The following is a 27,519-nucleotide window of genomic DNA, read 5'->3' as shown; positions in this document are numbered from 1 at the left end:
TTTACTCAGAGGGTTGTGAATCTTTGGAATTCTCTACCCCAGAAGGCTGTGGAAGCTCAGTCATTGAGTATGTTTAAAGCTGAGATTGACAGATTTCTAAATGCAAATGACATAAGGGGATACGAGGATAGTATGGGAAAAAGGCATTGAAGTGAAAGATCAGCCATGATCATATTGAATGGCAGGGCAGGCTCAATGGGCTGAATGACCTACTCCTGCTTCTATGTTCCTATGTTCGTATATTCCACCTTGGCTAAATATAAAATATCTTTTTCCTTCCTGCTTTATTGCCTAAATGTGCCCCTATCAAAAAATTTAATAGATTTACCCACACACTCAAGCATTTCAGGAGAAATCAGGAAAATGGGTCTGTATAAAATCTGCCTCCAACAGTGGTTAAAATTCAGTACTGGAAAGAAGAATGAATGGCATTCTCCTATGCTAAAGTTCCTATTTTGCTGTGTATTAACACGGCAGGACGTTACATTATAATGGACTGCTTAACTCAAATTTTCTAACAATTTAAAACTGATAATATTTTCTCATATCAAAATACATCAGCCGCTACAACGCTTTGTCTCATTTTGTCCCAGCAGTCAAATGGATGCTGAATAACATGTGGGCAATGATGTGTGCAATAGCAGTTTCATGCTCTCGGAGGTCACTGAATAGTGTCGTCGGAGTCGAAACAAGTTGCAGTAGACCATCTCATTATTCAACCTATTTCAGTCCTGCATTCATGATACAAGATGCTAATCCTATTGTTAAGGCCCTCTTCAGAGCAGAGATGCAACTGGCCCTCTGATTCTGTCCCAGCCTGATTCATTTACTTTAATTGAGGCTCATTAAATATGAACCGTGGGCTCCCATGTGGGACTCATGCCACCAAGAGGGAGTTTAACATTGGCCCTAAGGGAAATGTCAATGGTGCCAGAGTGTGACTTGTCAGCCTCAAGTACCCATCTGGTTCACTAATGTCCTTTAAGGAATTGGCAAAAGAAGCAATTGTGACATGAGGAAAAACTTTTTCATGCAGTGAGTGGTTAGGATCTGGAATGCACTACCTGAGAGTGCGGTGGAGGCAGGTTCAATCAAGGCATTCAAGAGGGAATTGGATTGTTATCTGAAAAGGAAAAATGTTCAGGGCTATGGGGAGAAGGTGGGGGAGTGACACTAGATAGTTGCTCTTTTGGAGAGCCAGCACAGACACAACGAGCCAAATGGCCTCTTTTGGTGATTCTGTAAAATCTGCTGTCCTTACATGGTCTGGCTTACATGTGACTCCAGACTCACAGCAATGTGGTTGACTCTTAACTGCCCTCTGAAATGGCCTACCAAGCCATTTAGTTGTCAAGGGCAATTAGAGATGGGCAACAAGTACTGGCTTTGCCACTGATACCCACATCCCGTGAAAGAATAAAAAATAGTCATCATGGGCAAGACAGGAGGAAGAGGAGCCCACTCAAGGTTCATTCCCTCCACAGAGGGAAATCCAGGACCCTTACCACCACTTTTACGGGCACCACTGCCATCTTACTCATGGAAGCCCAGGAAGCATCAATAAGTGGTGCAGATGAGAGAGGAATCTTCCAGGGACTTGTCCTAACCCTCCGCTGCCATTTTTATTTGCCGTAGATAAGGAAGGAGCAGCCAATGGCAGAGCTAAGAAAATCCTGGTCAGGGCAGAAGGGCCTAGCCACCCAAATATTTCTTGATTCTTTGCTGCAATTCTAGCCAATTTCAGTCAAACATGTAGATATTTCTGCATATTCTGTTATTGTGTTGAGCAAGGTATGAGATCTGTTTGATGTTGTAGTAGCTTAATGCACAATTTCAGTGTCAGGAACCAAACAATTTCAGCCTGCCATCACTTACTTCTTCACAATCCAGGAACAAAAATACCGAAATCCACAAGAATTTTTTAAAATTATTGATCTTGACATCCACACTTCAATACTTTTGTAATTACTGATCTCAGTGCGGACATTTTAAATGACAGTACCCATAAGTAAAGCACCAACGGGTAGTTCGAGATATATTGATATTTTGATTCATATACTGCTAAAGTGATGCACATTTCCTTGCCCATCTACTCTCCTTATTGGTTCAGAACTCTGATCTTCCATTTTTTGGATGAGTGCCATTGCCTTATGTAACATTAGATACCCTGGAGAGTTTCTCACTACAGCGCTTGATACTGATTATCGTTTGGTTCGAGTGAATTGCATTCATAAGAAAGTGACAATTAAAATGATGAACGTAGGCATAAGGCTTTTTCAATTATGTCCAAATTAATTGTAAAATTCTTCTGTACGGAGACTATTATTTTAATCTAAAATTCTTCTTTGGCCTCCTTATCTCGAGAGACAATGGGTAAGCGCCTGGAGGTGGTCAGTGGTGTGTGGAGCAGTGCCTGGAGTGGCTATAAAGGCCAATTCTAGAGTGACAGGCTCTTCCACAGGTGCTGCAGAAAAATTTGTTTGTCGGGGCTGTTACACAGTTGGCTCTCCCCTTGCGCCTCTGTCTTATTTCCTGCCAACTGCTAAGTCTCTTCGACTCGCCACACTTTAGCCCCGCCTTTATGGCTGCCCGCCAACTCTGGCAACTGACTCCCATGACTTGTGATCAATGTCGCAGGACTTCATGTCACGTTTGCAGACGTCTTTAAAGCGGAGACATGGACGGCCGGTGGGTCTGATACCAGTGGCGAGCTCGCTGTACAATGTGTCTTTGGGGATCCTGCCATCTTCCATGCGGCTCTAAATCTAAAACTATGTTCTTATTTATCTGAGCTGAATATTGCATAGTGCATAAGCCCTCACCCATACTGGTTACCCTTCCCAAAAGAGATATTTCTTGCTGTAATATCTAATCCAAAGGATCTTTGCTTATCCTGCAATATATTGGTTTCCGGTATTAGAACTACTGTTATCTGCATTTTGTTTTTGCTGATTTGTATATTTTTAAACAACCTATGTTATACTGAACATTGAGTTCAATAATTTCACAGCATGACAGCCCCCCATTTTACTTTCATTTTTAGTTATTTTTTCTTCCTTTTTTTTACATTCTTTTTTACATTTTTTACAATCTTTTTTTGCATTTATTTCATTTCATCTTAGTTTGTTCAGTTTGCTTACCCACTGTTTTTTTCAGGTTTGCACTTGCTGCTGTTCAATATTCAGTGTATTCACACCTAATCTGTACTAATGCTTTGTCTTTCAACACACCATTAACATATTGTTTACCTTTGCTCCGTGATCTTTTGGTCAGCTATGTGGCCTGGTCCAATCTGCACCTTCTCCTTTGTTATCTCTTGCCCCACCCCCACCTCACTTGCTTATAATCTGTGACTTTTCTAATATTTGTCAGTTCCGAAGAAGGGTCACTGACCCGAAATGTTAACTCTGCTTCTCTTTCCACAGATGCTGCCAGACCTGCTGAGTGATTCCAGCATTTCTTGTTTTTGTTTCAGATTTCCAGCATCCGCAGTATTTTGCTTTTATGTTATGCTGATGTTTAGCCGTCAGTTTACAACTGGAGACAGAGATCCATCAGTGCCTCCTTAATAAAACATTTCCTCCTTAAGCATATTCCTTCTGATACATTCTTGATGCAGTGGTATGGTCTGTACACTTTGGTGAAAGGGCACCTTGATAGGCTTTTCCATTGGTGTAGTCTTATCTTGTCGACCTCTCTCATTTTTCTGCTGCCTTCACATATGGGAATAGCCACACATGTACCCCATGTAAGGACTCCATGACAGAGGGTGGAAAGAAAAAGATTTCCCTGTCTGAAGCTGCTGAAAACCAGTTTGCAGAATCCTTTCATAGTATCATTGTGTTTAACTGACTAGATTGAGTTCTTTGATGAGGTAACAGAAAGGGTTGATGAACTCTATATGGATTTCCAAAAGGTGTTTGATACAGTGCCATATAATAGACTTGCCAGCAAAGTTGAAGCCCATGGAATAAAAAGGAGTGTTAGAATGAATATGAAGTTGGCTGAGTGACAAGAAACAGAGAGTAGTGGTGAACAGTTGTTTTTCAGACTGGAGGAAGGTATACAGTAGGGCTCCCCAGGGGTCAGATCTTTGCTTTGCTAGATACATATTAATGACCTACAGTTCGGTGTGCAGGGCACAATTTCAAAATTTGCAAATGACACAAAACTTCTAAGTATTGTGAACTGTGAAGAGGATAGGGATAGACTTCAAGAGGACAGACAGGCTGGCAGAATGGGCGAATGCACGTCAGATGAAATTTAATGCAGAGAAGTGTGAAGTGATACATTTTGGTAGGAAGAATGAGAAGAGGCATTATAAAATAAAGGATAGAATTCTAAAGGGGGTGCAGGAACAAAGACACCTGGGGGTATATGTGCACAAATCGTTAAAGATGGCAGGGCAGGTTAAGAAAGTGGTTAAAAAAGCATATGGGATCCTTGGCTTTATAAATAGAGGCACAGAGTACAAAAGCAAGGAAGTTATGATGAAGCTTTATTAAACACTGGTTCGGCCTCAACTGAAGTACCGTGTCCAATTCTGAGCATGGAAATTTAGGAAGGATGTGACGACTTTAAAGAGGATGCAGAGAAGATTTATGAGAGTGGCTCCAGAGGTAAGGGAATTCAGTTACATGGATAGATTGGAGAAGCTGGGGTAGGTTGAGAGGAGATTTGAAAGCAAAGTTCAAAATCATGAGGGGCCTAGACACAGTAGATCAAGAGAAACTATTCCCATTGGCAGAAGGGTCGAGAGCCAGAGGACACCGATTTAAAGTGAATCGCAAAAGATTCAATGATAATGTGAGAAAAAACTTTTTTTATGCAGTGAGCGATTAGGATCTGGAATACACTGCCTGAGAGTGTGTGGAAACAGATTCAATCATAGCTTTCAAAAGGGAATTGGATAAGCACCTGAACAGAAAAAAATTGCATGGCTCACAGGGAAAAGGCAGGGGAGTGGGATTAGCTGTGTTATTCTTGCAGAGAGCCAGCATGGACACAATGGGCCAAATGGCCTCTTGCTGTATTGTATTCATTCAATGATTCTATACCACAGCTGAGGAAAGAGTTAACTAATCACTCCTGTGAAATCTGATATTTCAGATAGGATTCAGGGACAATGAAAGCCTGAGACATCAAGCACTTCCTGGTCTGACAATCATGCAGGTAACTTATCTCTGCTTCTACAGGCTTATGTTAAGTCAGGTATAGTTCTGATGTAAATGGCAGAATTTCTGGGACAGCAGCTTTGGCCTCAGTATCCTCTTACTCATGTACATCACTTATTTGGGGCAGTACCATCTTCTGCCAACTGACAATTCTATAGGGATCCAGAATGTTTTTCTTTTTAAAAATGGTGTCTCCTTATATGTCTGATTTACACGCCAAATTCCAGCCACCTACACCAGAGGTACACCACTTTTGCACAGCCAAACATAGTGGAATTTCACACCCTCGTTCTCTTTCAGTAGCTGCAGGAAGATGCTCATGAGCAGGCCATGACCCTCATGATGAGATAATGTATGTCTTAGGCTGCACAGCCCAGAACGAACAAGTACTCTATTAGCAGTAACACTGGAATTTGTATAATATTTGCACTACATCTCTTAACTGAAAAGGCCTGTATTATCAAACACTAGATCAAATTAATACAGGCTCAAGTGGCTGCAGTGTGTACCATTTACAAGATCCAATAAACAACTCGCCAAGGTTTCTTCAACAGCACCTCCCAAACCTTCGACCTCTATCACCAGAAGGACAAGGGCAGCAGGCACATGAGAACACCACCACCTCCAAGTTCTTCTCCAAATCACGCACCACCCTGACTTGAAATTATATCACCATTCCTTCATGGTCGCTCAATCAAATCATGGAATTCCCTACCTAACAGCACTGTGGGAGTACATTCACCACAAAGATTGTAGCGGTTCAAGGAAGCAGCTGACACCACTTTCTCAAGGGTATTGAGGGATGGGCAATAAATGCTGGCCTTGACAGTGACGGCCACATTCCATGAATGAATAAAAATAATTAAAACTATTCCTGCTACGAATGAAGTTAGGCAAATAGTCTACCATCCAATAACTATATACAAACACAGAAACAGTCCACAAAGGGTTGAATTACCTTCTTCAAGCTTCAGACTTTCTCCAGGTAGAAACAAAAACAATCCAGCAAAACTTCACCCAAGCTTCTCTTACAGTTTCTTAGCATTATCGCTGGGCTATGCACGTTGTATTGTGGACTCCTTGATGGTTGCAATGGTGTATGAGGTTCCTATGTGTTTGGGGAAGGGCAAGTCAGGGGGGGTGGGGGGGGGGGGGAGATCTCTGAACAATCCTTTGCTGATTTGACCGGCCATATTATAAGTCAGACATACAGGTAAACAGAATGCACTCTCGGTGGATACTGCAGGTGGTCTCAGAAGTTCATAAGAGATCTGTGCAAAGAAAATGTGTTGGCCTCTGTGCCAGTGTTGTTGTTTGCATTTTAAACTTTCAGATCACACTCCCAATTTCTTTGAAGACAGAGTCATCTCTCAAACACAATCAAAGGAGCAACAGCACAGGTGTCCCTGGTGTCCAGCAATTCCAACACTGACGGAAATACATCATATGACATCCACAAGCAGAAGGATTCATTATGGACCCATCCCCAAACCTACCAGGATTTCCAATGGAGGCAAAAAAGTACAGAATTTTTTCAGATCAGAGTTTCTTCCCAATTTTCAGTCCACTGGAGGACATTATGCCATAAAACAATCATCACTGGGGCCATTAATTTGGTTTAACTCTGCAGTTATCCTCAATATATAACATTGAAGTGCTTTGCTTTCAATTCTTAACATAAGAAACCTTTATTTTTACTTTGAAAATATAGTGCAAGTTTCTCAGTAAGTTAATTTGCTTCATTTGAATCAACCACTACACTGTCCTTTTATTTTAAAAAAGAGTGACCATTTGGTTAATATATAAATGAAAATTCCTTTCTCACACAGTTAGGTAAGGACTTTGTACCTGGACTCAGAACATAAACTCATTCTGGACCTTCAACTTGGGGAAGAGTGCAAAAGTGCAAAGGACCAAACTCTTGTTTCCTTTCATTAACCTTAACTATCATGTTTGTGTCTTTAATATAAATTAAACAGTTGTGCAAGCCAGGTTTGTAGCTACACTTGCCTCCACTAGTGTCTGTAGATGAAGAGAATGGAGGCCTATTAAAAATCAAACATATAACAACATCTCAAATAAAAGTCAAATGCGGCAGATGCTGGAAATCTGAAATCAAAACAAAAAGTGCTGGAAATACTCAGCAGGTCTGGCAGCATCTGTTCTGATGAAAGGTCATCGATCTGAAAATGTTAGCTCTGTTTCTCTCTCCACAGCTGCTGCCAGACCTGCTGAGTATTTCCAGCACTTTCTATGTTTATAACAAAATCTCAACCCTTCCCATTCCATTCTGAAATGTCTTCCTAGCTCATGACTGCAGAGAGCACTTTCTGTAAGATATTATTTAACAACACTAATAAGTCTGAAAGCACCATTCAACAAATTAGGTACTTCAGGAATCCAGATCAGATTTCATGTGCAAACTAAACTAAATGCTTCACTATATTCTGATGAAACACAGCGGGATTTCAATTCTGGAGTCGGGACCCCGACATCGCGTTCGTTTCCAAGTCCCAACCCCGCGCCATGTTGGCAACGTACACGTGTTGCAATTTTAATTGAGCCAATTAACTGGTTTTTCAATCACATTCACCACCCAATTAGCAGCAGCAGATGTGGGAAGGATTGGGCCCAACTTAAAGGGCGAGTGGCTGCCATTTCTGTGGTTGCTGTTTGTCTCCATGATGGAAGAGGAAGCTGAGCAGAGGGCATTGGGTAGGGAGGATCCTTGTGCCAGGGCAGCCCCATCACCCCTCACATCCCCGTTTATCTGCCACCTGACTTAAGGTGCTGCTGGAGGCGGTGACAGCACAAAGAAGCACCCTGTACCCTGCCAGCGACATGAGAAAGACAGCAAAGCTGACGAAGAAGGCCTGGCTGGAGGTGGCTCATGAGGTCAGCAGAAGAGGAGAGGTGAGGATGAACTGGGTCCAGTGCAGGAAACATTTCAATGGCCTGCTTAGGTGTGGCAAGATGAGTCCAAAGATAGACCCAGATAGCACATCTCCTGGCCAACTGTCACCAGAAAGCAAAAGAGTCATTGAGTCATAAAGTTATACAGCACAGAAACAGGCCCTTCAGCCCATCATGTTTGTGCCAGCCATCAAGCAAATAACTATTCTAATCCCATTTTCCAGCACTTGGCCCGTAGCCTTGTATGCTATGGCATTTCAAGTGCTCATCTAAATACTACTTAAATGTTGTGAGGGTTCCTGCCTCTACCACCTCTTCAGGCAGTGTGTTCCAGATTCCAACCACTCTCTGGGTAAAAAAGTTTTTCCTCAAATCCCCTCTAAACCTCCTGCCCCTTTCATTAAATCTATACCCCTTGGTTATTGACCCCTCCGCTAAGGGAAGAAGTTTCTTCCTATCTAACCTATCAATGCCCCTCATAATTTTGTATACCTCAATCAGGTCCCCCCTCAGCCTTCTCTGCTCTAAGGAAAACAACCCTAGCCTTTACAGTCTCTCTTCATAGCTGAAATGCTCCAGCCCAGGCAACATTCTGGTGAATCTCCTCTGCACCCTCTCCAGTGCAATCACAGTCAAAAGAGAGGGGCATCCTGAGGTCACATGGCGTTCTCCTGACCATAAGAGATGTTTGTTCAGGAGCATTGTTCATTAGCTGAGTGCTATTGTACACTGAGCTACGGTGAAGTTTGCAACATCCGATGCGAATGAATAGCTGAAAGCGGTGAGGAGAGAGGCATTTTCCTAACGGCATCTTTCCTCACCTCACAAGCCAAATGGACGAATGACACCAAGGAGAGCAAGAGGGCCTGTTTGGACAATAAGGTTCCCCAGCTCACGTCACTAACACATTTTGAGGAGCTGGCCCTTGATCTGGCCAGAGCGGTAAGCCACCTGGACATTGGAAATGGAGAAACGGGAGTCGAACATAGACAGGGTGAAAAGATCTTAACATCCCTAGGTTTGGGGATGCATGTCAATCCTCTCCATGTAACGAGCTACCAATGCATAAACTGTCATCTCATTATTTCAGGCAGCAGACGCATTTGTTGTTCCAACTTCTCATGATCACCTTCTCTTATGTTTCCCACAGGGTCAGCTGCAGAGAGGGAGGAGTTAAGACACTGCCAACCTGTTTAGGAGGAAGACACCTCAGAGCCTGCACTGTTAGATCTTTCTTGTGCACGCTCCACCAGCGCAGATACTAGCAGCTCAACGGGTCCTCGTGCGTTATTTAGAGACATTGGCACAGGGTGAAGCGGACATCAGTTCAGAGCAGGAGAAGATGAGGGAGGCAGAGTCGGCTGTGGGCAGTCCCCCTCGGAGGATGGAGGGGGGACTGAGCCGTGCTCAGCAGGGAAAAGATGCAGAGCCTCAGGAGTCACAAAACAGGCGGCTCTATTTGGAGAACCAGCGTGAGATGTGTGCCTGCATTTTGGGGTGAAACATCGAAACATAGGAAATAGGAGCAGGAGTAGGCCATTCGGCCCTTCGAGCCTGCGCCGCCATTCATTATGATCATGGCTGATCATCCAACTCAGTAACCTGTTCCCGATTTCCACCACCCCCCCCCCCCATATCCTTTGATCCCTTTCACCCCAAGAGCTATATCTAACTCCTTCTTGAAAACATACAATGTTTTGGCCTCAACTGCTTTCTGTGGTAGCAGGCTCACCACTCTCTGGGTGAAGAAATTTCTCCTCACCTCAGTCCTGAATGGTTTACCCCATATCCTTAGACTATGACCCCTGGTTCTGGACTCCCCCATCATCGGGAACATCCTTCCTGCATCTATCCTGTCAAGTCCCATTAGAATTTTATAGGTTTCTATGAGATCCCCCCTCACTCTTCTGAACTCCAGCGAATATAATCCGAACCGACTCAATCTCTCCTCATACGTCAGTCCCGCCATCCCAGGAATCAGTCTGGTAAACCTTCGCTGCACTCCCTCCATAGCAAGAGCATCCTTCCTCAGATAAGGAGACCAAAACTGCACACAATATTCCAAGTGTGGCCTCAACAAGGCCCTGTATAATTACAGCAAGACATCCCTGCTTCTGTACTCGAATCCTCTCGCTTTGAAGGCTAACATACCATTTGCCTTTGCCTGCATGCTTACCTTCAGCGACTGGTGTACGAGAACACCCAGGTCTCGTTGCATATTCCCCTCTCTCAGTTTATAGCTGTTCAGATAATAATCTACCTTCCTGTTTTTGCTACCAAAGTGGATAACCTCACATTTATCCACATTATACTGCATCTGCCATGCATTTGCCCACTCACTCAACTTGTCCAAATCACCCTGAAGCCTCTCGGCATCCTCCTCACAACTCACCCTCCCACCCAGTTTTGTGACATATGCAAATTTGGAGATATTACATTTAGGTCCCTCATCTAAATCATTAATATATATTGTGAAAAGCTGGGGTCCTAGCACTGATCCCTGAGGTTCCCCACTAGTCACTGCCTGTCATTCAGAAAAAGACCCATTTATTCCTACTGTTTCCTGTCCGCCAACCAATTTTCTATCCATCACAATACACTACCCCCAATCCCACGCGCTTTAATTTTACAGGCTAATCTCTTATGTGGGACTTTGTCGAAAGCCTTCTGAAAGTCCAAATAAACCACATCCACTGGCTCCCCCTCATCAACTCTACTAGTTACATTCTCAAAGAATTCTAGTAGATTTGTCAAGCACGATTTCCCTTTTGTAAATTCATGCTGACTCTGTCCGATTCTACCACTGTTCCCTAAGTGCTCTGCAATAAAATCTTTGATAATGGACTCTAGAATTTTCCCCACTACCGACGTCAGGCTGACTGGTCCACAATTCCCTGTTTTCTCTCTGCCTCCCTTTTTAAATAGTGGGGTTACATTAGCTACCTTCCAATCTGTAGGAACTGTTCCAGAGTTGATAGAATCTTGGAAGATGACCACCAATGCACCCCCTACTTCTAGGGCCAATTCCTTAAGTACTCTGGGATGTAGATTATCAGGCCCTGGGGATTTATCAGCTTTCAATCCCATCAATTTCCCCAACACCATTTCTTTACTAATACTGATTTCCTTCAGTTCCTCCCTCTCACTAAACCCTGTGTCCCCAATATTTCTCGTACGATACTTGTCTCCTCCTTTGTGAAGACAGAACCAAAGTATGCATTTAGTTGGTCAGCCATTTCTTTGTTCCCCATCATAAATTCCCCTGTTTCTGACTGTAAGGGATCTACATTTGTCTTCACCAATCTTTTTCTCTTCACATACCTATAGAAACTTTTACAGTCAGTTTTTATGTTCCCCGCAAGCTTACTCTCGTACTCTATTTTCCCCTTCTTAATCAATCCCTTGGCCCTCCTTTGCTGAATTCTAAACTGCTCCCAATCCTCAGGGCTGTTGTTTTTTTTCTGGCAAATTTATATGCCTCTTCCTTGGATCTAATGTTATCTCTAATTTCCCTTGTAAGCCATGGTTTGGCTACTTTTCTCGTTTTACTTTTGCGCCAGATAGCAATAAACAATGGCTACAGTTCATCCATGTGCTCTGTGAATGTTTGCCATTGTCTTTCCACCATCATCCCTTTAAGTAACGTTTCCCAATCCATTACCTGAAGCACTGCAGAATCATTGGATGAGGATGGAGGAGTCCAGTCATCTCATGTGCTCCACAATATTTCAATGGATTGAGCGCACCAGCTCCTCCCTTGACAAAGTGGCCTCTTCCTGGAGAGCCATATGTGGCATCACTCATTGTGGATGCAGGAACAGCACACTGACATGCATGGAATGCAGCAACAGCCTGTAGCATTGAACAGTCAGTGACACAAATGGCACAAAGGAGCATGGAGTGGATGCCAGCTACAGTCTAGTTGGTGGTTCCTTTAAGTGATCAAGGGCGCCATAAAAGGGCTGAAATGGCGACAAATGGTGATGAGAGGGTCTCACGGAGCTCTGGCATCATCTGTTTCCATGGCTCCTCTGGCAGACAAAGCATCTGTAGTGTTACGTCCTTCAACAGAGACTGCCCCTGCACTGATGCATTTGGAGCTGCCCCCCCCCCCCCGCCGCCACCTCCACAACAAGGCCGACTGCCACGGGCAACTCAGTCCCAGACAGGCAATAGTGAACAGTCTGCCTCCATCTCATTCTCAGCAACAGGATAAGCAACATATAGGAGTGGCCATGAGCAGAGGCCACCACGTCGGTGATCTCACTTTGTGGGTCACTTGGGGATTTCTGTTATACATGACAAAATGTTATGCGACAAAGCACTGGGCATGTTGCACTAAGGCAGACTTGCGTGTTTTCATTTCATCATGGCGAAAAGCAGGAGAATGGAAAATAGAGTTAGCAGTGCAAAGGTGTGTATTGGGGAAGAGTGAGTCAGGTGGAGACTCTGGAGCCTTGCAGTGCTTGTGCCATTGAAAGGTTGCTGTCTTTTGTTTGTAATGGATCCTTGATCTCAGTCAGATGAAGGAGAATCTCCTCTCCAAATGTCCTGCAGACTGCATCGTTCAGGTAAAACGTGTCTGGATCAAAGTGGTACTAGCGTCCCTGCCATCTGATTAAGCACTCTGCCTCCTGAGACTACCAGTGATATCCCTGCAAAGCATGGGAACCATTCTCCAGTTATCCTTCAGCCTCCTCCATGTCTTTGTCTTCCTCCTCCTCTTCCTCCAAGGAGCTGTGCCATTTCAGCACTTTTCCCTCTTCAAGGTCCATACTTCCCACCCCAATGCACGAGACCCATGAGGGAGTGTTCTAGAGGGCACCACCCAACTGGTCAAGGCACCGGAACCTCATCTTGATGAGGCTGATGGCCTGCTCAATGATGACTGTTGTCTCGAGTGGCATCAGTTGTTGTGTCTTTCAGTCTCAATGACAGGGTTACACACTGCAGTCATCAGCCATCTCCTTACAGGATAAGCCTTATGAAGACCTAAGGCGCTGTGATTGCCAGAGGATGAAAGTGTCATGGCTGCTTCCAGGATAGTGTGCACACACCTGCATAAAGTGCTTGCTGTGGCTGCAGATCAGCTGAACATTTAGGGAGTGGGATCCCTTCCTGTTGAGGAGTTTCCCTGGCTGGTTCATTAGTGCCTTGATGGCCACTTGGGTGCAATCAATAAACCCCTACACCTGAGGAAATCCAGCGAAGGAGATAAATGCCACTGCCCTTTGAGCTTGAGTGCCGCTATCCACCTTGAATTCAATATAATCCCCAGCCCTCTCGAACAGAGCATCCGTTACCTCTGTGATGTAATGATGTGCTGCTGCCTGCGAGATGCCACCAATGTCGGCTGCTGCTGCTGCTTGGAAGGACCCACTTGCAAAAAAGTGCAAGGCAACTGTGACTTGTACAGCCATGGGAAGGCACACAAGTCAGTAACCATCTGCCTGGACAGGCACAGCCTTCTGCAGCACTGACGCTTCGACATGTCCAGGTAGCTTCTCCTTTGGTGGTAGACCCTCTGCTGAGGGTATCGGCTGAGTTGCCTTCCTGTCCCTTGTTCCTTACCCCTGTGCCCCTGTTGCCCAGGAGTCTGCCTCTGCCTTTGCAGATGCTGCTGCTCATCACTAGTTGATCCTATTTCAGAGTAGCTTGATCACTTTTTCTATGATGTCCTTCCTTTCAACTGGAATGTGCAGTCTTCCTGAACCCCTATCTCATGAACCCATGAGGTCAGTAGGCAGAGGGACAGGTCCACCACCGCCAAAACCATTCCCACAAAATGCCCTTGTCAAGAGTGAAGAGATATTACAGATAAATCTGCTGACTGTTGTAACTGGTTGCCTGTGGATGATGGGCTTTTCTGAGCCTTCCCTCTTTAATGGTGCCTCTTGCTCCTGTTCCGCCGTTCTGACTCCCTCCCCACTTTTTGCGCCTCCTCCACCTTGTCATGGTTGAGACCCTGTGTGGATCCCGTGCCTTACAAAGAAAATTCAAAACTGGCCCTTAACAATCCGAGGATCTTGTTAAGGGGCTTTACTGGCCATTTATTGATCTCGGGCAGTTTGCCTCCTCTCGTTCTCGGTGGAGCCTTTTAAACTTTGAGCATGTCAGTTTCGCGTTGGGAAGCCAGCACACCAACCTGAGGGGCAGGTTTAAGAAACCACCTGCCCTTATTCCTACCCTCTCACTTAAATAAAAATCCCAACCATTAACTCTGTTTCTACCTCCACAGATGCTGCCAGACGAGTATTTGCAGCATTTTCTGTTTTTACATATATTGTATCTGTACAGCATAACATTCTGTGGTTAATTATTGAATCACTTCACATTGTTTGTCTACCACATCCTGATATTCAAAGAAATCACACAATTTAATAAGTACAAGACAACCAATATACAGACAGCATAACGTTTTCTATCATAGACCTTCAACATCCATACTTGGCACTAATGGAATCCCTTCGTTCATTGTGAATGCCAATGAAGAACTCCACCACACTCATCTTCACACAGTCATACACAGATACCGTCTCTGCAGTTGGTGTCAATGCTTTAATGATGTTGAGGTGCTTTTTATTTCAATTCCAATTGTAAGAAATCTTAGAAACAGGAAAAGTCATTAGGCCCAACAAACCTGTCCCTTTTATATTAACATTCATCCCGCCTCCCTATCTTCTCACCCTTCTTTCTCCTGAAATGCATCCAGTCATTACCTGAACTCATTTGTACTATACATTTAATATCCTTTTCCAAGTAACTTACTCTATAGGCCTGATTTTACATACGGGGTAGGAAACAGACGTTGGCAGGGGGAGGAAAAGGACGTTGGGACTATTTCTGGGTCCCGATGCCTGCCCCAAGGGTGGGGGGAAGTCACAGGTCCCATTTTTAATGTGGGCTGACTGATAATTGGTGAGAGGGAGGGTTAGGCATCCAATTAGCAACCGTGGGAGTAGGAACAGAGGTGGGACTGAAAGAGTGCAGGCCTGATTTAAACCCAACACAGCAGTCATTACTGTGGCAACCGCTTCAGTGCATTCTTTGCAGGATTAAAGATGGAGCAGGAGAGGCAGAGGCCTTGAACCCGGGGCAGGGCTGTCCCTTGTTTTGCGAAGACAGATCTGGAGGTCCTCCTCGAGGCAGTGAAGGAGAGGAGCGAGGTACTCTTCCCAGAGAGTGGCAGGAGGAGGCCCCATTCCAGACCAAGCAGGCCTGGATTGAGATTACCAATGCAGTGAGCAGATGGAGTGTGGTTTTCAGAAACTGCGTAAAGCACTGGAAGAGGTTCAGTGATCTAATTTGCTCTGGCAAGGTGAGTGCAACACTAAACCCCATGGCAGAACCAAAACTGAGCATCAGTGACAGGTTGTTGCTGAAGTAGCGCTCGATAGCACCATCACTTTGCTTATGATCGAGAGTAGACGAATGGGGTGGTAATTGGCCAGATTGGATTTGTCTTGCCTTTTGTGGACGGGTCATACCTGGGCAAGTTTCCACATTGTCAGGTAAATGCCAGTGTTGTAGCTGTACTGGAACAACTTGGGAACACAGCCAGTTCTGGAGCACAGGTCTTCAGTACGACTGCCGGAATGTTGTCAGGATCCAGGGCCTTTACAGTATCCAACACCTTCAGCCATTTCTTGATATCCCATGGAGTGAATCGAATTAGCTGAAGACTGGCATCTGTGATCCTAGGGACCTCAGGAGGAGGCCAAGGTGAATCATTCACTCGGCACTTCTGGCTGAAGATGGATGCAAATGCTTCAGCCTTTTCTTTTGCACTGATGTGCTGGGCTCCTCCATCATTGAGGATGGGGATATTTGTGAAGCCTCCACCTCCTGTTAGTGGTTTAATTGTCCACCAGCATTCACGACTGGATTTGGCAGGACTGTAGAACTTTGATCTGATCTGTTGGTTATAGGATGGCTTAGCTCTGTCTATTGCGTGCTGTTTCCACTGTTTAGCATGCAAGTAGTCCTGTATTGTAGCTTCACCAGGTTGACACCTCATTTTTAGACATGCCCTCCTGCACGCTTGATTGAACCAGGGTTGATCCCTTGGCTAGATGTGCTCGTCTCGACTAAAGACACTGAGACTCAGTATACAAGCATACGATTTAGGAGCAGGAGTAGGCCACTCGGCCCCTTGAGTCTACTCCACCATTCAATAAGTTCATGACTGAACTGATTACTCCACATTTCCACCTACCCCTGATAACCTATCACCCCATTGCTTACCAAGAATCATCTACCTCTGCCTTAAAAATATTCAAAGACTCTGCTTCCACTGCCTTTTGAGGAAAAGAATTCCAAAGACCTCACGACCCTCAGAGAAAAAAATTCTCCTTATCTCTGTCTTAAATGGGTGGCCCCTTATTTTTAAACAGTGACCCCTGGTTCTAGACTCTCTCAGAAGGGGAAGCATCCTTTCCACATCCACCTTGTCAAGACCCTCAGGATCTTATATGTTGCAATCAAGTCACCTCTTAATCTTCTAAATTCCAGTGGATACAAGCCTAGCCTTTCCTCGTCAGACAGCCTGCCCATTCCAGGTATTAGTCGAGTAAACCTTCTTTGTACTGCCTCCAACCCATTTGCATCCTTCCTTAAGTAAGGAGACCAGGACTGTACACAGTACTCCAGATGTGGTCTCACCAATTCCCTGTATAGTTGAAGCATAACCTCCCTACTTTTGTATTCAATTCCCCTCACGATAAACGATAACATTCTATTAGCTTTCCTAATTGTGTGCTGTACCTGCACACTAACCTTTTGCGATTCATGCACTAGGACACTTAGATCCCTCTGCATCTCAGAGCTCTGCAATCTCTCACCATTTAGATAATATGCTTCTTTTTTATTCTTCCTGCCAAAATGGACAATTTCACATGTTCCCACATTAAACTTCATTTTACAGGTATTTGACCACTCACTTAACCTATCTATATCCCTTGGTAGCCTCCTTACATCCTCTTCATAACTTACTTTCCTACCTATCTTTGTGTCATCAGCAAATTTCGCAACCATACCTTTGGTCCCTTCATCCAAGTCATTTATATAAATTGAAAAAAGTTGATGCCCCAGCACAGACCCCTATGGCACACCACTCGTTACATCTTGCCAACCAGAAAATTACCCATTTATGTCTACTCTGTTTCTTGTTAGCTAGCCAATCTTCTATCCATGCCAAAAGTTACTCCCTACACCATGAATTTATATTTTCTGCAATAACCTTTGATGTAGCACCTGATCAAATGCCTTCTGGAAATCTAAGTACAATACATCCACTGGTTTCCCTTCATTAACAGCACATGTAACTCCCTCAAAGAACTCAAATAAATTGTTAAACATGTTTTCCCTTTCACAAAACCATGTTGACTCTGCCTGAAGTTTTCAACTGCCCTGCTATAATGTCTTTAATAATAGCGTCTAACATTTTCCCTAAGACAGATGTTGCTAACTGGTCTGTAGTTTCCTGCTTTCTGTCTCCCTCCCTTTTTGAATAAAGGAATTACATTCGCTATTTTCCAATCTAAAGGAACCTTCACCGAATCTAGGGAATTTTGGAAAATTGAAACTAACACATCAAATATCTCACAAGCCACTTCTTTTAACACCCTAGGATGAAGTCCATCAGAACCCGGGAACATGTCAGCCCCCAGCTCCAACAATTTGTTCAGTACCACTTCCCTGGTGATTGTAATTTTCTTGAATTCCTCCCTCCCTTCCATTTCCTGACTTACAGCTAATTCTGGGATGTTACTTGTATCCTCAGTAGTGAAGAGCGATGCAAAATACCTGTTCAATTCATCTGCCATCTCCTTATTATCCATTATTAATTCTGCAGACTCACTTTCTAGAGGACCAATGCTCACTTTGTTAACTCTTTTCTTTTTTAAATATCTACAGAAACTCTTGCTATCTGTCTTTATATTCCTAGCTAGCTTTCTCTTGTACTCTAATTTTACCTTCCTTATCAATCATTCTTTGCTGTATTTAAATTCCATTTTTATTAGGGACTCTATTCCAACCTCCCAACTCTGTTTTTTCCCTCTGTAGTGTGTGTGTGTGTGTGTGTGTGTGTGTGTGTGTGTGTGTGTGTGTGTGTGTGTGTGTGTGTGTGTGTGTGTGTGTGTGTGTGTGTGGATGCATTGTGTATTTTAGTAATTTTAACTGGTTTAGAGTGAAAAGGTTAATAAACTTACATATTTCTTGTTTAAACTCAAGAAAACCTGTCTGATTAGTTCATTTGCAATTATATTTGAGGAACAGGAGCAAATGCTCACTGAGGTGGGAAGCTAAATCACTGTGTTAAAAGAATAAACCCTGTTGCAGTCAAACCAGAGAAGGGACGGAAGGGGTGCCTGAGACCCCCTCCTCACCTGGTCATAACACTTCCTAATTGCTTGCTGCACCTGCATACCAGCTTTTAGTGACTCATGAACAAGGACACCCAAGTCCCTTTGGATATTAACAGTTGCCAACCTCTCACCATTTAAGAAATACTCTCGCTTTCTGGTTTTTCCCTACCAAAGTGGATAACTTCACACTTATTCACACTATATTCCAACTGCCATGATATTGCCCATTCACTTATCTACTCCAAGTCCCCTTGAAGACTCCTTGCAACCTCCTCAAAACTTACATTCCCACCTAATTTTATGTCATCAGCAAATGGAAGATGGGGGGGGGAAATGAGAAAGACGGGGTGGGGGGGGGGAGGAAGAGAGAGACAGGGTGGGGGGGAAAGAGAGAGACGGGGTGGGGGGGGGGGAAAGAGAGGAGAGAGACAGGGTGAGGGGGGAAGAGAAGAGAGAGACGGGGTGGGGGGGGAAAGAGAGAGACGGGGTGGGAGGAAAAAGAGAGACGGGGTGGGGGTGGGGAAGAGAAGAGAGACAGGGTGGGGGCGGAAGAGAAGAGAGACAGGGTGGGGGCGGAAGAGAAGAGAGAGACGGGGTGGGGGGGGGGAAAGAGAAGAGAGAGACAGGGTGGGGGCGGAAGAGAAGAGAGAGACGGGGTGGGGGCGGAAGAGAAGGGAGAGACAGGGTGGGGGCGGAAGAGAAGGGAGAGACAGGATGGGGGGAAAGAGAGAGACGGGGTGGGGGCAGAAGAGAAGAGAGAGACGGGGTGGGGGCGGAAGAGATGAGAGAGACGGGGTGGGGGGAAAGAGAGAGACGGGGTGGGGGGAAAGAAACTGGGGGGATGGAGAGAAGAGAGAGACGGGGTGGGGGGAGAGAAGAGAGAGACGGGGTGGGGGGAGAGAAGAGAGAGATGGGGTGGGGGGAGAGAAGGGGAGGGAGAGACATACACAGACACACACACACACAGGAGGGGAGAGAGACACGGAGGGGTTGGGGGGGGGGGGGGGGGGAAGAGAGATAGATGCAGTGAGGGGAGAGAAAAAGTTCAATATCACTCCTGACAGATGAACATCTATCCAGAATCCTCCGCATCGCTGGATCAAGTGTGCGGGCAGTGATTGACGACTTATGCAAGCAAGAATAAAGCCAGGTATGTCACTAAATCATAGCCAAGATAGTGAAGAGAAATTAAGTTAATAAATTAGTCTCCTCATTTAAAGCTTCTTCACAAAAATGCACATTTGTTGTTTTGATTAATGGTAAGAGAAATTTTTAATGCCTTTATCTTTCCAAAATTTTCTCACCAGTTCCCTCTGTAAGACAAAAATTGTAATGTGCGCCCCCCTCCCCCACCCCAGGTGAAATGGTTGGGCATGCCCGAACTAGATGAATGAGCTGCATCTCAACTCCTTCTACCCACAGCGGTTTTCTATCCCTCAATACCCTTGCTTGACAAAAATCTGTAAAATTTCAGTTTTGAAATTTCAACTGATCCAGCCTCAACAGCTTTTTGGGGGAAGGGGATTCTTGATTTCCAATAACCTTTGTGTGAAGAAGTGCTTCCTGACATCATCCCTGAGCACCTCTAATTTTAAGGTTATGTCCCCTTGTTCTGGACAGGATGAAAAATCCTCTGCATATCCTGTAACGTTGGCCACCGTAATAACTGTGCAACACTGGACTTTGGCACCAGAGGGAATGGAAATTGCAGATGTAGGTTCTTAAAGAGCCGGGAATGGCTGGCATTTTCAGCAGGAGATTGGGAGGAGCAGCAAATGCATAGTGAGCATTTTGCCAGTCTGTCAGGTATGTGTAGGAGATGGCTCATGTAAGATTTTTTTTCAGCACTTTTAAAGCATGTTTCTTCAAATACAGGGCCTGTCAAAGAAAGGAACAGGGCATTGGAAAGAGGCAGAAAAGAGTGTACAATTTTAATGAGGCCAACCTACAAATCCTCCTGTGTAAAGAAGAGAAAGACTGCTCACATTAAATTTGATATCTGATGAAAATCGCATCATTATAACAAAAGGAACATTTTCACACTATTGATACATAATGCTAAAGTCACACCACCCAAAGCATACAACCACCTCAAGACAAATTACTGATTTATTTAAAATAAAATGGAGGGATTCTTGCTTTGTCATTGCTCATTTGTCATTATATCAGAGTGCAGATTTCATTGTCTGTATATGTAGGGATGGTCAGCCATTCAATGGTAATATCCTTTCTCTACATTTTCTCCTCCCTTCTCAGATTCTTCATAAAACTGCCAGGAACTATGCTCCAAATGAATGTAATAAGTCCTTGTTCTTTAAATTACAGACTGTTTACAGACCAGAAACGCCATCCAAAATAGCCTTAGCCAAACATGAACACTGGTCTTGATGAGAATTTATGCTCAGATATTCTCCTCCAGATCCCAACACTAACACAATAGGTTATGGGATAATTTTCTTCTTAAAATGTTAATTATTTATAAATCAATAAAATAATATATTTTTTTAAATATATAATGCAAAACTCTCATAATTTAAGTCTATAGAATATACAATTGACAGAGAGTTAATGGCATGATATGCTACTACCCAAGAATGCCAGGGGTACTGGTGTTAGAATATATTTGTTTCAGGTATTTCACACTTCAGTCCGAAGTCAGCCTCTCACTCCCCAGGGAGCTGCTTAAATCCAATTCAACACAAGTCAATCCCTGGGATGCAATTTCAAGCCAACCGATTTTGCTACAAATTCTGCTCCCACTATGATTGCTGTTTAATTAAAGAACCTTTTAGCCAGCCACTCAATCACAGAATAGGTGTAGGTGGAAAGCTTAGCTACCCGTATGAGCACAGACGATCGCATCATTTCTTTCGATAAACAAATTAGCAAAACCAACAATGAGAGAAATTGTCAATGTTACCATGTAGTTGCAATACAATTACCAGAGAGATCACAGCACTCGCAAGAAAGGGACATTTTAATAAAAAAGATAATCCTTAATGATTTATAATCTGTACAAATACAAGGTTATATACTGCCTGCTTCACGGCGGGTGGGGGGGGGGGGGGGGGGGTGGTGACTGTAGCTGATCTCAAATGTCTTGAGTTCGTTAATGATTATTTTCAATTACTACCACAGCAGTCGAGTGTGAACCATATTGGAACCCCACAGCTTATCATTCGCGGCTCTGTTTTGATGATTACAATTTGCTCATGGTGGATCATGACACATAGACAATTTTTATGTCCTTAAAGTTCTGTTTTCTAGACAGCAAAGGTGAAAGTTGACATAAATGTCAATGATTTCTATTTAGATAATGCAATAATCAATCATATTAATAATACTCTTAGCACATGCTTGGAAAAGATAATGTACGACAGACAAACGTGTTACTGTAATCATAAATGAAAGAGTTGCGAATCTAACAAGCAAACTCCTGAAAGAGAGCCAGTACTGGGACTCCAGCGGACGCCACTGCTGCCAGCTGACTGAAATGGACAAGTGCTCGAATGGGTGTGGTAATATTCCGGAAAAGCTGCAGGCCATTTCTTTAAAAAAAATTGTAAATGAAGAGGGGAAAACTTGCACCGTTAGAAAAGATAAAAAGAGGAACATCAACCAACTCAGAAGTTTTTATACATTTTTTTTTTGCAGTGAAAGTACTTCTCATTTAGTGGTCAGCTTTTATTCAATGTCATCGTTCACCTGTAACACTTTGCATCTGCTTTTGTTGCACTGAAGGCACTTCAAATTAGTAAAAGGTAAAGTGCCAATTTTTTTAATCAGTCATATATGCAGTTATATCACTATTTTAATTAAATATCAGTTATCAAAAAAGATATGTACGATTTTACAATTGAAATTCAAGTCTATACACAGTCTATTCAAAACAAAGCTCTTAGCAATTCTGGAAGATCTGAGGAAAGAACACCACAAGCCAACAGATAGATATTGCACTTCTGAATTACATCTACTAGAATTCACAAAATGCTGCCTTCCTTCTAAAGGATTAGAGCTCCAGCTTGCTATGTCCAGTAATGCTATTCTAAACACGTGGGTATGGTAGATTGATTGGGCTGCTGTATATTAAAACCACTTTGATGTAAGAAAATAGAGTACCTGTCATAACTCCATCTGCTGTAGGACATGGTCCTGTTGCTGCTTACTCCATCCATTCTCCTCAATTACAATGCAATAAAATCTTGCAGGAGGGGAGAAGTCGGATGGAGCCCAGAAATTCTTTGAGAAACACAGCCGATTGCCGAAACCTGCTCGCTCCTTTTACTGCAATACCTGTCCTGAGACTGAAGGAACGTGAAACTGGTCCAGTCAGGATTATACCTCTGCAGTGAGCAATAGAGATCAGATGCACACAAACTGTTTCAGTTTGAGCTTACAAAATAAGGACTGTGCCATGTATTTAAGAGGGGGAGTTCATGAGGCATATAAGAATTATTTTGTGAAGAAATTGAATAATTTTACACTAAATCCTCCTCGACAAACAAATTCCCTGTTCAATTAAACTACAAATGCAGCTTTTGTAAATTGCCTGCCCTGTTGAGCAGCCCATCAAACAGATGAAACTGGATCTAACACCTTCTGCCAACATAGTGCTTGTCTTCCTTATTTATTCCTGTTTCCACAGATACAACACTATCCTTTGACATCACTCCCCCTCCTGTCCAATCACACAGTCTGCAATTCTTTCAAACCTTATCCTTTCAAAGGCACTAATTAAATCCACAGTGTATGGAAGAACGCTTATCACAAAAATCCAACCTTGTAACACATTGCCTCTTCAAACATTGGTTAAAAACTCAAAGTAGGACTGTGCACCTGAAGCTAATGTCAAAATTCACAAAAATATCAAACTGTGTGCAGGTGTGGTTTGTATTATCTTCTTTTCATTTGGTAACAGTGATTTCAGCAACCTTAATTCTGGGGGACAATACAATATTACCCTTAATCCCCACAATAAAGAGAGTCAGAAAGAGTGAATTGTAAATTGAAGCTGGATTACCATAAATTGTACGACCAGCATTTCTGTGGATTTAAACCTGCTGTAGCATCTGGTCAATTAATTAAAATAAATTAGAAATTGAAGAATATTCAATACATTCCTCTAAATGTTCTGCATTGATAATTGTAAACAATCAGATTTAGTTTTCTCTGGGCGGCACAGTGGCGCAGTGGTTAGCACCACAGCCTCACAACTCCAGCGACCCGGGTTCAATTCCGGGTACTGCCTGTGTGGAGTTTGCAAGTTCTCCCTGTGTCTGTGTGGGTTTCCTCCGGGTGCTCCGGTTTCCTCCCACATGCCAAAGACTTGCAGGTTGATAGGTCAATTGACCATTATAAATTGCCCCTAGTATAGGTAGGTGGTAGGAATATGGAATTAGAGTAGGATTAGTATAAATGGGTGGTTGATGGTCGGCACAGACTTGGTGGGCTGAAGGACCTGTTTCAGTGCTGTATCTCTAAAACTAAAACTTCAAGCAAAAAAAGTGCTGCTTTCAAGCATTTTTCTGCACAGTCTTCGTGCAAATAATTATATCTTTTTCTTGGGTGTATCCCAAATCTTGCATGCATCCTTGTCATACAATTACTGCTGCTGCAGTATGTTCTGGTCAGACTGCTCCATGACAAGCTCTTATGTATGCATTGATGCAAATATTAAGCTGCAAAATTCAGAAGGTGTCATTGTCCCCTAAATTATAAGCTGAATGTGGTCATAAATTATATGGAGAATAATGGATACCCTGCAAGTAACTGCAAGGCAGTAATCTAATAAAAAGGTTTGCATCATTCAATAAACAATATGAATCAAGCTTGAGCTGTTTCTAACCATCATCTCAACCACAAGAATACATTACAGTCTTGAGTATACTCCAGGATTTTTTTTTGATATATTACATAACCATGGACAGTCTTTCTTTGGTTTTGGGTCCAATTTTGGACTTAAAGTGGCTCTTGAATATTGATTAACCCATGTCTTGCACATCACTGATATATGATTAATTGTTGTGTGATTATTGCATATTTATTATCAGAAAATATCATGACTACTAAATATGAAGCAGAGGTAACAGTGGGTTGAGGGAGGATCACTTAACTCATTCATTGTGGATCTTCCAGGTGACATTAAAACCAATTAAACCAGTACATTTCACTGGAAACAAAATCAGGCAGACATCAGTGAAGTATGTGTCACAAAAAAATCAAAGAATTGAATGTCTATAAGGAATTTGGGTGAGAAATAATACAACATACATTTGAACTTTTGACGTCAATGGGGACAATAACGGATTGGCCACCCATTACAAACCCCACCCAAATTTTCTTTCCATTGAAGTCTACAGAAAGGATGATCAGGCAGGATTTATAATGGGCACCCCCAAAGTTGAAAATTCCACCCAATGAATCATCGAAGCACTAAAGGTAAAGTGCAAGAGTTTGGTTATGAAAGTACACTTGGAGCTGGCATATATTCACGACAAGTCCTCAACTCTTGGCTTCCCCCTACCAATTAAAATAAACAATGTGAATGAGGTAACATAAATTTTGAATATTCTCCTACCAGTAGTTATTTGTAGGAAAGGATTTTTTTTTATTCATTCATGGGATGTGGGCATCGCCGGCTAGGCCAACATATATTGCCCATCCCTAATTGCCCTTGAGAAGGTGGTAGTGAGCTGTCTTCTTGAACCGCTGCAGTCCATGTAGGATAGGTACACCAACAGTGCTGTTAGGAGTTCCAGGAGTTTGACACTGCGACAGTGAAGGAACGGTGATGTACTTCCAAGTCAGGATGGTGTGTGGCTTGGAGAAGAACCTGCAGGTGGTGGTGTTCCCATGCATCTGCTGCCTTTGTTCTTCTAGGTGGTGCAGGTCGCGGGTTTGGAAGATGCTGTCTAAGGAGCCTTGGTGCGTTGCTGCAATGCATCTTGCAGATGGTACACACTGCTGCTACTGTGCATCGGTGGTGGAGGGAGTGAATGTTTGTGGATTGGGTGCCAATCAAGCGGGCTGCTTTGTCCTGGATGGTGTCGAGCTTCTTGAATGTTGTTGGAGCTGCACCCATCCAAGCAAGTGGAGAGTATTCCACCACACTCCTGACTTGTATCTTGTAGATGGTGGACAGGCTTCGGGGAGTCAGGAAGTGAGATACTCACCGTAGGATTCCTAGCCTCTGACCTGCTCTTGTAGCCACGGTATTTATATGTCTTCTCCGGTTCAGCTTCTGGTCAATGATAACCCCCAGGATTTTGATAGTGGGGGATTCAACGATTGTAATGCCATTGAATGTCAAGGGGAGATGGTTAGATTCTCTCTTGTTGGAGATCGTCATTGCCTGGCACTTGTGTGGTGCGAATGTTACTTGCCACTTATCAGCCCAAGCCTGGATATTGTCCAGGTCTTGCTGTATTTCTAAAAGCAAAATACTGCGGATGCTGGAAATTTGAAACAAAAACAAGAAATGCTGGAATCACTCAGCAGGTCTGGCAGCATCTGTGGAAAGAGAAGCAGAGTTAACGTGTCGGGTCACTGACCCGAAACGTTAACTCTGCTTCTCTTTCCACAGATGCTGCCAGACCTGCTGACTGATTCCAGCATTTCTTGTTTTTGTTGCTGTATTTCTACATGGACTGCTTCAGTCCCTGAGGACTCGCGAATGGTGCTGAACATTGTACAGTCATCAGCAAACATCCCCACTTCTGACCTAATGACCTAGAAGGAAGGTCATTGATGAAGTAGCTGTGAAGATGGTTGGGCCTAGGACACTACCCTAAGGAACTCCTGCAGTGATGTCCTGGAGCTCGGATGATTGACCTCCAACAACCACAATCATCTTCCTTTGCGCTAGGTCTAACTCCAACCAGGGAAGCGATTTCCCCCTGATTCCTATTGTCTCCAGTTTTGCCAGGGCTCCTTGATGCCATACTCGGTCAAATGCTCCCTTGATATCAAGGGCAGTCACTCTCACCTCTCCTCTTGAGTTCAGCTCTTTTGTCCATGTTTGAACGAAGGATGTAATGAGGTCAGGAGCTGAGTGGCCCTGGCGGAACCCAAACTGAGTGTCACTGAGCAAGATATTGCGAAGCAAGTGCCACTTGATGGCACTGTTGATGACACCTTCCATCACTTTACTGATGATTGAGAGTAAACTGATGGGGTGGTAATTGGCCAGGTTAGACTTGTCCTGCTTTTTGTGTACAGGACGTACCTGTGCAATTTTTCACACTGTCGGATAGATGCCAGTGTTGTAGCTTACTGGAGCAGCTTGGCTAGGGGTGTGGCAAGTTCTGGAGCACAGGTCTTCAGTACTATTGTCAGAATGTAGTCAGGGCCCATAGCCTTTGCAGTATCCAGTGCCTTCAGTCATTTCTTGATATCATGCTTATGCAGTCTGACACCACTACAATACTTATAAACCTTCGTTTCAGATTTCATTACGTCATAGGAATGTGGCTTTATCTAGGATATTTTTAAAGGATTCTCTATTTCATGGCCTAGGAACCAGTACCACTCACATCTTCTTGGCACCTTGATCCTCTTCACCATCTCTCTGCTAGATAGCAGCAACCAGAAGCTTCGAAGCTTAAAAATCTGCTATTTAGTGGAGAAAAAAATTAAAAGCTCTCTTTGGCTTGCAGTTGGGCCCCTTCCTACCCTCCTATCCAAGGGCTCTGGTCAGAGGGGTATTTTTGACGCACACCCATCTCCAGCGTTTTGAAACACCCCTCGTCTGCATGCCCCAAGGCCACACGTTCAGAAGAGGCTGTAGGACAGGACTGCCCCTCATTTGTACATTATCAAGCTTTTACCCACTGCAGGTTCAGGCCCAGGTCCATCTGCATGCCTTGCGGAATCTATGGAAATCCTGGTGCAATGTAATAGAGGCAGATATTCAATATGGTCGATCTCAACCCCCTTTCTTCCAATATTTGTACCTGGGAAATGGGAAACCCCTGAACACCAAGAAAACCAAATAAAAACAAGAAATGCTGGAACCACTCAGCAGGTCTGGCAGCATCTGTGAAAAGAGAAGCAGAGTTAACGTTTCG

At 43.7% G+C, this 27,519-nt stretch overlaps 1 protein-coding gene across 1 annotated transcript in view; it reads right to left on the bottom strand.

Annotated features, from left to right (window-relative positions):
- tub (TUB bipartite transcription factor) overlaps nt 1-22,817 on the bottom strand; it is a 557,742-nt gene extending 534,925 nt beyond the window's left edge. The window contains exon 1 of the mRNA XM_068046318.1: nt 22,574-22,817. Within this exon, the coding sequence (XP_067902419.1) occupies nt 22,574-22,629 (56 nt within the window). The 5' untranslated portion in view covers nt 22,630-22,817. The remainder of the gene's footprint in view (nt 1-22,573) is intronic.
- Between the last annotated feature and the right edge of the window lie 4,702 nt (nt 22,818-27,519).

The sequence above is a fragment of the Heterodontus francisci genome, chromosome 14 (assembly GCF_036365525.1).
Source record: "Heterodontus francisci isolate sHetFra1 chromosome 14, sHetFra1.hap1, whole genome shotgun sequence".
Classification (NCBI taxonomy): Eukaryota; Metazoa; Chordata; class Chondrichthyes; order Heterodontiformes; family Heterodontidae; genus Heterodontus; species Heterodontus francisci.
The sequence above is the reverse complement of the archived record's forward strand: the minus strand, read 5'-3'. Positions and strand labels throughout refer to the sequence as shown.